This window comes from Mangifera indica, unplaced genomic scaffold (genome assembly GCF_011075055.1).
Source record: "Mangifera indica cultivar Alphonso unplaced genomic scaffold, CATAS_Mindica_2.1 Un_0022, whole genome shotgun sequence".
Classification (NCBI taxonomy): Eukaryota; Viridiplantae; Streptophyta; class Magnoliopsida; order Sapindales; family Anacardiaceae; genus Mangifera; species Mangifera indica.
Genome location: NW_025401114.1, coordinates 271,659 through 282,737, shown reverse-complemented (window position 1 = coordinate 282,737; position 11,079 = coordinate 271,659). Strand labels below are relative to the sequence as shown.

At 34.2% G+C, this 11,079-nt stretch overlaps 2 protein-coding genes across 2 annotated transcripts; both read right to left on the bottom strand.

Moving 5' to 3' along the window:
* Positions 1 to 187: 187 nt before the first annotated feature.
* On the bottom strand, positions 188 to 5,509 carry LOC123206047 (protease Do-like 1, chloroplastic). The gene is made up of 8 exons (XM_044623142.1): positions 4,935 to 5,509; positions 4,732 to 4,854; positions 3,059 to 3,230; positions 2,258 to 2,295; positions 1,959 to 2,157; positions 1,675 to 1,827; positions 1,383 to 1,517; positions 188 to 468 (listed from the first exon to the last, which is right to left on the bottom strand). The coding sequence occupies exons 1-8, from the start codon at positions 5,366 to 5,368 to the stop codon at positions 391 to 393; spliced, it is 1,332 nt and encodes a 443-aa protein (XP_044479077.1). The 5' UTR covers positions 5,369 to 5,509; the 3' UTR covers positions 188 to 390.
* A 174-nt stretch (positions 5,510 to 5,683) lies between these two features.
* On the bottom strand, positions 5,684 to 10,506 carry LOC123206048. The gene is made up of 15 exons (XM_044623143.1): positions 10,386 to 10,506; positions 9,946 to 10,198; positions 9,680 to 9,824; positions 9,520 to 9,587; positions 9,369 to 9,422; positions 9,178 to 9,261; positions 8,991 to 9,076; positions 8,226 to 8,306; positions 7,785 to 7,915; positions 7,303 to 7,344; positions 6,582 to 6,658; positions 6,421 to 6,511; positions 6,264 to 6,345; positions 6,030 to 6,102; positions 5,684 to 5,900 (listed from the first exon to the last, which is right to left on the bottom strand). The coding sequence occupies exons 2-15, from the start codon at positions 10,032 to 10,034 to the stop codon at positions 5,732 to 5,734; spliced, it is 1,272 nt and encodes a 423-aa protein (XP_044479078.1). The 5' UTR covers positions 10,035 to 10,198; positions 10,386 to 10,506; the 3' UTR covers positions 5,684 to 5,731.
* Positions 10,507 to 11,079: the final 573 nt, after the last annotated feature.

Here is an 11,079-nt window from a genome sequence, read left to right as displayed (position 1 = left end):
ACCATATAATCAATAGCCTCTTTTGTCTGTCACATATTTAAACCCTACATAATAAATGGACAGTCGGAGGGAGACTATGACTCCATTACTCTTCTTCATGTCACAAGGTCAATAATGGATATTCAATAACTATATATTCATAAGGAAGTGGGCAAAATGTTTAAGATTGAATGCTTTTTCTAAAAGGTAGATGAAATTGAAGCCCTTGTAAATTTCAGGAAGCTGAGAATGTTACAGACAATATTGCTTCATCCATGTAGTGGAAACTTGAATATGAAAGATAATACAATTTTTAAGATATGCACAAGACCCTTTTAAAAGGAGTACCACAAAAATATTGGCATCTTACCGTATATGCACAGAGATAGAGAAGCAAGTCCATGTGTCATACTAAGACTCATCTGCCTTTGGTTCTAGTGTTACAGGGATCTTCTCCTTATGATCACCACGCAACACCTCCACAGTCACCTGGAAATAAAAAATTAAAATGAATAGCTATAAATTACAGAATCCAGTGACTAGTGTTTTACATTAGATATTAAAAGAAAGTTTATTGAAGCAACCACTCTAAAAGTAGGGCAGAGGCTTAATCATATATTATTCAATGATTCATATATGGGTTCATAATATCATTTTAATATGCCCCATAAACTGGAGTTATCATATAACATTTGAAAGAAACTCCTTGTAATACAAATTTAAATTTTATAAGGCTACATTCGAAAAGTGAAGCATACAATGAAAATGTTAGTGCAAGATACCGAATCCGAACATGATTGTATAAGACAATCTAATCCTGATATGAACAAAACTTGCAGTACATTCCTCAGGCTTTATACTCAGTTGCCAGAGCATATACTCTAGCATGCTGTATAAGAGAAGTACATGTGTGAATGCAATGGAAGAGGTGCATACAATGTCTTCCAAATGTAAAATCCCTTCATCCCTCGTTCCCTACTGATGTTAAAATTCTACCTCCTGGTCACCCTAAAATTAAATTTCTAGTTTCATCCATGTGGTGCATGTTTGAGCATAGTTTAGTTTGTAATGACAAAGTCCTGGCCGTATAACACATCAGTTGCATCATGGCTAAGATGTATCACTAGCCATAGCATTACGAATATTGATGCAAATATTTAATGATCTATAGAACCAAAATATCATTATTTCAGACAATAACTCTACATAAGTGTCAACATTTGAAAAAAAAAAAACTCTTCCAACACAACCATTTAGCATAAGCATGCAACACTATAGATCTCATTCTTATTGAAATATAGAAAAATTCCAATATGAATACATGCAAAACCATATTTGACCATCCCATGTTTCCACCAGAAAGAAACGTGACATGAGATCAACGAAAAAGAATTACATTGTACCTTATCACCAACTTTACATTGGTCAAGAATTCTGTACAAGTCACTGCCATTTGTGACCTTTTTTCCATTCATAGATGTTATGATGTCACCTAATATGAGTCTACCATAGGCATCCCTTTTAGTTGGTAGTAGACCCTGCACAACAAAACTGATCAGCCCTACCCAAAAAGGAAGCAAAAAACCTTCAGTCTTCTAACATTAAAATTAAGGAAAAGCTTCAACATAAATAGAACATAATTTTAGTTTTATAGCAAATGAAAGTTAAATTTGTCAAAAAAATGATCATACATACCGCTTTGCCAGCTGGACCATTTGCTGGAGCATCTAAGACGAGTACCCCACTTACACCTAACTGCTCCACTGACTGATCAGGTGCAAACTTAATCCCTAAAATAGGTCTTGTCACCTTGCCGAACTTCACTATCTGGTCAACAATGCCATTTACCTGAAACATATGAATGAAGAAAAATATTTTAAGTGTAAAAAAAAAGGTCATGCATCCTAGTTCAATATATATGACAAATGGCAAGGTTTTCCTCATCAACATAAAAGCCAATCCATAAACAAATAACTCACCGTGTCAACTGGAATAGAAAATCCAACACCAGTGGAAGCACCAGAAGGAGAATAAATAGCTGTATTTATTCCAATAAGGCTTCCTGAACTGTCAAGAAGTGGACCTCCACTATTTCCAGGGTTAATGGCAGCGTCTGTTTGTATAACATCTTGAATTGGACGGCCAGTAGCAGCAGAACTAATTTCTCGGCGAAGCCCACTACAGTTGACATAAAAAAACACGTTAAATCGCATATAGTTAAATCATAATTGTGTCAAATATACAAGCTTTAAGAAGATAAATATTAATTTATTTTTACCTGATCACACCAGTTGTTAGGGTATGGTCAAGGCCAAACTGCAAAAGCATAAACATCAATTAGAATCTTATTGTGAAATAAGAAAACATAATGAAACTTGTAAAGTACGATCAGTAACTTCGATGTTATGACAAGGTTCTTAGATGTTGTTAGTGATATGCTTAAGTTTTTATCTGGGACTTGGATGATAGGTGTTAGAATATATTTCAAATATATTATTTTCTATGTTAAAATATATTATAAATATATGATTTCCTAGGTTAGCAAATATTCTAAATATGTGTTTTCCCTTTTAATATTATTGTATATTGATTATACTGATTTATATTTCCTTATATAGGATATATGATCAGTATAAATTCATGAATCATTCATATAATTGAAAATATTAGAAATATCATTTATTCATATTTTAACAATAGGCAAAAATTTTTAATCAAGTTAGAAGTAGTCGACTACAACTTTAGTGAAATTGGATCTTCATACTAAACAAAGCACAATTGATAATCAAAGAATCTAGGAAAATAAATCCATGCATACATTAAAAATACACACGTTCAATCATTCCCCAACTGAAATATTTGGCAAATGAAAACAAAGTGAATGTAGTCCATCCTTTGAGCTATCTATGACAGAAATGACAATCTCCTTTTTAAATCAAAACTTCACCATATCTTCTATAATTATACATATTATAAGTTAATGTGTAGTCTCAAACGGCTAACAGAATATTAAATAGATAGAAGCCAACCATGCAATCATGTAAAACATTGTTAAAGAATAATAGAGAAGCATACTCACAGGATTGCCAATAGCATATACTTTTTGACCAACAAGCAAGTCTGCAGAGACTCCAATGGGCATAGGTCTTAGTTTGTCTTTGGGTGCCTTAATACGCAACACAGCAACATCTTTGTCTTGGTCAAATCCAACAACGTTTGCATCATAAGTTGACTGATCGGCAAGAGTGACCCTGTACATCACTGGTGCAAATTTAAATGCCAGTAGCAAGAGTGACACAGCAACATCTACTGTCTAGCTATAACTTAACTCACATATTTGACTGCTAAGAAATTGGTGCAACATGGCAGACAGTCATTAGGTACCAGGTACATGAAAAATAAAGGGACACCAACCGTCCATCATTATGACTATATAAACATGAAATAGTTACATATGAGGTGCTTTAGCCCTTATTTTAGCGTAGATATATACTGGCAATGACTTTTGCACTCTTTTGCTAATACAATGCACAATGCCCTATTACTAAAAACTAATTAAGATCAGCATGGCCTATAATATCTTATCACTATAACGGACAGTTGGATGATATTACAAAACTGTGGCCATGGATAACAGATGTAACTTCTAACTCAGGTTACATTACAAGTAACTAAACATGACAACCAATGCAAAAATTAGTCAAGCAATTTTTTCATTTAACCTCCAACCTCCAAGACTTGTGCATCTGATAAGTTAAAAGCATAAAGCAGCAACCAAAGTCTGAATAATGAAATAATTTAAGGTATAAGTTGTGCCTGTATTACTAGGACTAAATTCCAGTTACAGCAACAAAATAACACGCTTTTGGTTACATAAGTAATAATTGCAACTTCAATCATCACAAACACCAGAAAAAATTACTTAGCTGATAATAAATTTGCATACACATATAAATGTTGTAAATGTATTATATATATGACCTTAAGTATCATCAAGACCATATGTGATAACAATGCTGGTGTTAAACTTATCCCACACCCAATAAGTATACAAACTCCTCTTTCAAGTACATTTAACATTTTGATGTTATCAAGGAGGAAACCATAATGGGCTGGGAGGGGGCTCATGCCCCAACTGACCATGGACAATTCTGTTAGTCCCCTTATATTTTGTATTTTTAACTACACACCCCCAATATTTTATCATACCAAAGTAATCCCATATCCCACCACTTATCATGTATACATTTTTTTTCTCAAACAAAAAATATATCAATAAAACTATGAGAACTAATTTTTGTAATAACTATAAGGTGTCACTATATGATGATATGATTTTGAATTAGCGATAAAATAATGGATAATGTTATGTGTATACACTTTTAGTATACAATTGAGTATATAAATGATGTATCATTATATGATTAAATGTTACTTTATTTTCAATTCAAAATAATCCGATTACAGGATGATAAATCATTATGTATCCAAATTATGTATTAAAAATGTGTACACATAATTTTATAATAAAATAACACCCAATGACTTGCTCCAAACTATGGTTAGTATACAAATTAGTATTCATTGTTAGTGCAAAGTCTTACCCACAATATATTGTAAGCTTGCTCCACTTTTCTCTTTTAATTAAATATATTTGATGGTTAAAATAAGTTAAGGTTTAAAGCAACTTAGGCACATCAGTACCATGAGTAAAATGAATGAAATAAAAAACAAGAAAGAAAAGAAACTAACTTGAGATCAGATGCGCCACGAATGACATGATAATTGGTCACAATGTGACCATCTTTATCCCATACGAAACCCGATCCAGATCCTTGAGGGACCTCCAGCACATCCAAAGTAAAGGCATCCTGCCTGTATGATAGTAGAAATTCACAAATTTGAACATTTAACAAAATTTAAAATCAAAACATGATTAAATAATTAGTAAGTACCTTGCAGCGAGATTGGTAATATAAACAACAGAAGGAGTGTTCTCTTGGAAGAGACGAACAGTGGCGAGCTCATCGGTCTGAAGCTTACGCTGCGGAGTGACGACGAAAGCAGAGGCGGAATCAACGTTCGTGAGGAGAAGAGAAAAGGACAAAACAACAGAAGTACAGAAGACAAAGAAGGAGTCTAGAGGTGAAGAGAAGAACAACTTTTTGGTAAATAGGAGGATTTTGGAGGTAGTAGAATGACTGTGAGTAGTGCCGGACAGAGAGGTGGTGGTGGTGGTGGGAGTTTTGTAGTGAAGAGAAAGGGATTTGGAGAGATAAAAAGTAGTGGTGTTGAGTGGTCGTGGTAGTAGCTGCAGCCTGTTTGGAGAGCGAGAAAATAGGACAGGATTGGAAAGGAAAATTGCGGAAATGAATGAATAAGAAGCCATTTTCAAGCTCAAGTCTCTGAAGGGTTGCTTAGTTGGAGTTGAAATGCTTTTTATCACTAAATCGGTTAAATGGAAGCGTGGTATAGGAGCTGGACGATGAAACGATACGATTAAGGCCCTCTTTATTTATTCAATCTTTCTATCAGGAGATTTTTTTTGTAATTATTTTAATATCGATCATGTGAAATCCTATTGGACGCCCAGATTTTTTGCTTATAAACAGGATTCATTTAAATTTTGAAGTAATTCAATGTCATTGTTTTATGCAACTATGCAAAGAAACACATACATAAATGCCAAAACTGCACAACTATGACCACGGGAATAATTTTCCTACTTAGGAAGAGGCAAACAGAGTCAAATTTACAAAATTTTCCTCATCGGCCTTAGTTCCCTGGGGAAGTCTTCGAAATTTCCGGCATTTATATCCGATTGCAGCATTGGTCTCTCGCCAATTTTCCAAATTCTACCCTCCGCCAGATGCTCTTTGCTTGGTGTCAGCATTACGAAATTTGGATCAGCTCTTTGATAACTGCAAGATACAAGCTCACCCATGTAAGCTGCCTAATATATCAAAAGTGGAATTGCCAAAAAAATCTCGGACCGGCTGAATATAACTCACTAAATATTAAATATAAGCAAATACTGAAATAAATTGTACCTTGCTTCTCTAAGATTTTCTACTCTGAGACCAAATCCATATTGTGTTTTTCCTGTTGTACGATCTCTAGTAGCTGCAAGACAATGGGTAAGTACTATTACACGGGGGATTATTCTACAACTAATTATAAATGGCATATCAAATGCATTCGAACCAAGATTTGTAATGATAACAGGCAATCTCTAGTCTAATTTGACTGATTAATGAATGAAGCAATCTACCAACTACAGTTACCTGAAATGTTGAAAGTAAAAGACGGTTTCCACCATGACTTAAATGCCAGAGACACTGTTGAGCTGAGAGGTCCCAACTTGCCCTGGGAAGATGAAATGTGGATCTGTATCAAACTTGATCTAGAGCATATTTACTCGCATAAGATTGAGAGTAATACCTTCAGCAAGAAGTTTTTATTGGCTTGCCACGATGCTGCAACCTGAAAAGAGGATTCTGGGGTATGATTTGATATTTTGGCATCATCAACCCTGTAAAATGTTATCCTATTATACTCAGATATCACCACGTTAAACAAAGCAACACTATCAATTAGAATACCTTGTCTGCAACTCAAAACCAAAGTCAATATAATTTGTGATCCCAACGATTTCATTTTCTTCAAAGGGGTTTTTCACCTGCTTAGTTGAAGCAGTTATAAATTTGTCAGTAGAATCTCGCAAATAAGGTTGGACACAACCAATATCAAGTGAGAAAATGACCGCAAAAATGACAAATGATACTCCAATTGATCAAACACAGGCTTATCATGGCATGGCATTAAGGGAACCTGCAAACTACAACTACATTATTTAATATAAGCGCTCCTTGATAGTACGGAAATAGTAGAGAAGTTTGCAATATTTCTGTAACCTGGGATCTAATGGTGGATATGATGCAACTATTGTCTTGGACACATTGGCAATACGCTTGATGCTTGAGTTCACAACCAATCTTCATTCAAAAACAATAATTTGTTCTTCATTCTTCACAAAAAAACAAAGTGGCAGACTGAGGTGGTATTTGTTCAAGCCCATGCCAAAACTGGTTCTAGCTACTAAATCTATTTATGTTCAATACAAGAACAGAACTCCAGAAATTGATTAACAATAGAACAGCCATGACATATTTTTGCAACACAACTTTTATGAAAACCCAATGCAATTCAACTGTTTATATAATGCCACATGTTGCAACAGAACAATTTACTAATGGATTAATGCAGATGCAAAAATAAAAATAAAGATTCAAATAAAAGCAGGAGATGAAACAGTGAGCATACCCGTCTTTGGACCACTACGTGCTGGTAAAATGAGGCAATGAACTGCAGTTAAAAATTAGTATAAGAACTAATTCTTGTGCATATTAAATCTTCTACAGATACAGTAAGAAAACAACAATGAAGAACATCTGTATAAATAAGATAAATAAGATAAATAAAAGAGTTAAAGCCCAACTCTGGCCGAGGCTTCCACTACTGGCTCACTTATTCATCCATTTACTAAAGTAAGCCTCACATGTTATAAATGAGAGATGATTGACAAATTATGCCGTAATTTACACCATTTTCAGGATAAGTACATCTATGCAAGAAATAAAAGCAAAAATTGATGAGGCAATTGGCCTATTCACCATAGAGCTTCATTAATATTAAAAAATTAAAGGCTAAATATTAAAGATCATCTCTATGCTATACAATGCTATGACAAACAATCAGTAGAGATGCAGATCTTGAAATAATGTAAACCAAGAGAAAAAAACCACCTGGGAACTTTTAGCAAGTTCAAGGCCAAAATTGAAAGAAGGGCTCAAGGGACTGCCTGATCCTACTCCATAGCCAACAGCACAACTCCAATTCGTTAAATTTTTAAGTTTCACATCTTCTTTACCTCCATCTAGTAAAGCAGCAACAAAATGAACAGAGTAAGTTACATCATTAAGTTGATGTATAAAAACAAGGAAAAAATAAGTAAAACCTTGATATTAAATACTCAATTTATATAACAAGCACATATCCACAATGCATATACAAGTGAAGCATGCTCATGCTCTAAGTTAGAGATAAAATCAAGTAATGAATTTACTAAGATCAAAAAAACAATACTCAAATTCTAAAAGCAAATTTATAACTAAGAAAGAAATAAAACATATATTAACAAATGTCTGAAAATTTTGGAAGAGAAGCCTAAACCATGTGAACCATACATTGTGGCTCATACTGTACTCCAACAGTGAGCCTTCCCATCTTGCTTATCAGCCATGCACACTTTGGCAACTCATCTTTTACTGCAAAGAATAGCAATGTTAATTTTGTGCATTAATAAATGAAATTTCATAAGTTCAAATTCATGACATCCAATTACGCGGCAATAGCTATTAAAAACTCAATATCTCTAAATCTAATACTGACAAACAAAGGTGGATCAAGTAAAAATCCTATGAGAGAGAGAAAGGGCCTGGGGCTAATAATGATGGTGCTGAAAGTGAGTAGATCATTTTACAATAGCATTCTTGGTCATTGGTAGTGAGGAGGAAAGGGGCTAGGGAGCAAGAATGAGGGTGCTGCAAACAGATTATATTACTACTGGTATTCTTAGTTATAAGTTTTGAAGCTGGCCTTGCAAATAAAAGAAAGCCATTTCTTTTTTGGCCACAAGCATGCTAAACATCAAACATCCACCAGCATACACATCCCTGAATGGGTGAGATGCGATTAAGGCAAGAGACCTCCAGAACAAGATGAAGAGTTATGAAAAATTAAAATGCAATAAAAATGTAAGAAAAATGCAATACCATTACATTGCTGTAGACAAAACTTATTAGAAGTAAATGTACACAATAAAACGGATACATGTTTAAAGCAAATTCCTTAAGGCAAAGATTATGATAACTCTAGCAAAATTACAATCTATGGGACCATGACGTAACACACCCAAAATTATACCAATTGGTATGCATTGATCTCCATACCAGCAAAAGGCATAAGTGTGGCTCCAAATGATAAACGTTCTGATCCATATCTCAATCCCATAACACCGTAGTCTTCAGTTGATATTCTGCAGAAAATAGTAAGCTCTGTCAATAGAATACATTTGATAGGTATCTAAACTAATTAGATTAAAAATCCATAGAAGTCTGTTTTATTAATAGGACACACCTTTTCTTCATTAGTGCTGGAAAAATGCCAAATGCTCCAATGCCTAATTTTGGGGAGTACAAACATGACCTTATCTGTAAAACACTAAAGCCACAATAGACAAAGCAATGTTTACAGGCAAATGGCTCTTAAATAAGCAAACCAGTAATAAAAAAGAAATCAACATTTCGCTTCAAAAGATGGTTGCTTACGGATCAGAGTTTGATACAAATAAGTCCATGAATGTATGAGGATCATCCACATCACTGCTCATGCAATTGAACCATAAATAACACATAGTTAATGATTAATTCACAATTCATTACATTACACAATTCATGCAACTGCAGAACAATAAAGCACCTTTGCCACCGAAATAAAGCGTTACCCACTATTTTTTCTTCAGGCTTATGATCAAGTGGACCTGAAACCTAACCGTGTTAAAAAATAAAAAATCAATCTCAGGCCAAAAATTTTATTAACACCAGCAAAGAACAAAAGGTGAAAAATTCAAGATAATTACAGTTGCAATCAAATCAACATGTGGATCATCAATAGGCTTCAACATAATTCTAGCGCTAAAACGCCTTGCTTCTTCAAAATAATCATCAAAAAGGCATTTCAATGCAAGTTTCCCAAACAACAAATTATACGAAGACTCTAACATCCTGCACCACCGTCGTCTCAGTGTGGTCAATTAAAACAATAAAATCACTTTTTAAAAATCTGGAGTAGAATTTATAGGAGTTAGCTAAAGAGGAGACATAAGTAGTGGGATTGAAACTGAACCTGGTACGGGCAGCGAGCGGAGGAAAATCAAAGAGAGGCGGTACGAGAACCACCGGCGGTGGAGGCTCTTTGTTTAACCAGTTTCCCATTTTAGTCTTTGTGCCAATTGACGAAGATGAAAGACAATGAAAGTGAAATAAAAATAAATTTTGAATTTGCTATGGTTATGGCTGTGGCTAATCAGAACTGAAACTTCCCGCTTCTCACTCTTCGCCTCCAAGACTATTTCAACTCTCCCACTGTAAAGAAATCACTATTCATAGTACACAGTCTCAGATCAAGATTGAGAGAGCCAAGATTCGTTGAAAAATACCTCAGATATTTGTTATTGAAAAAATTAGGAATCACAAATGTTTTTATACAAGAAAAAAATAAAAACTAACTGCCAGCTAACATGACTACTAGACTTAATTACCATCGTCGATCTTTAACTAACTCACCGATTTGCTGCCGTCTGATCTTCAGCCACAACCCACGCGTTCTTCTACTTTAGTTTTCAGATGAGAAATGCAAGTTACATGTTGACTTCTGCCTTTCAATCTCAATTGAAACGGTGCGTTTTATAGTAATCAAAACGCAGTGTTTCACATTTATCTTAACACCCACAACCCTCACCGGTGCTCAGTGACGTGGCACTATCTAGCGTATATGAATAATGATGTGGCATTTTAGGCATAGATAAATAAGATATCATTTTAGGGGTAATTTTAAGACCCCCTATTACTTCTAAAAATAAACAATTAACCCCACCAACAGTTACAGCCGATTTGTTACTTCCAAAATGTGTGCTTCCCCGACTATGGAATTTGAGATGGTCGTCTTAACTAAGAGAAGCCGAAACTTGTTCAAGTTAAATTGCAATACCTGAAAGTTTTATTTTTTTAATGGTTTTGTTTTGGCCAAACGACTATTTCCCACCTAAGTTTAAGTGTGTTCTCAAAATCATATCAATGAGATTTGAAAAACTAAAAGTTTTACTCAATTATAATTAGGAGCAAAATTATTATTTAATAAGAAATTTTAAAAAATTAAAGTTTTATTTGTTTATCCCTCTTAATTTGAAAATTTCATAATTTTTCTCATCTAAAATTTGAATTTTCTTCTAAGATTTGTAAACTATCACTGGAAATGGTC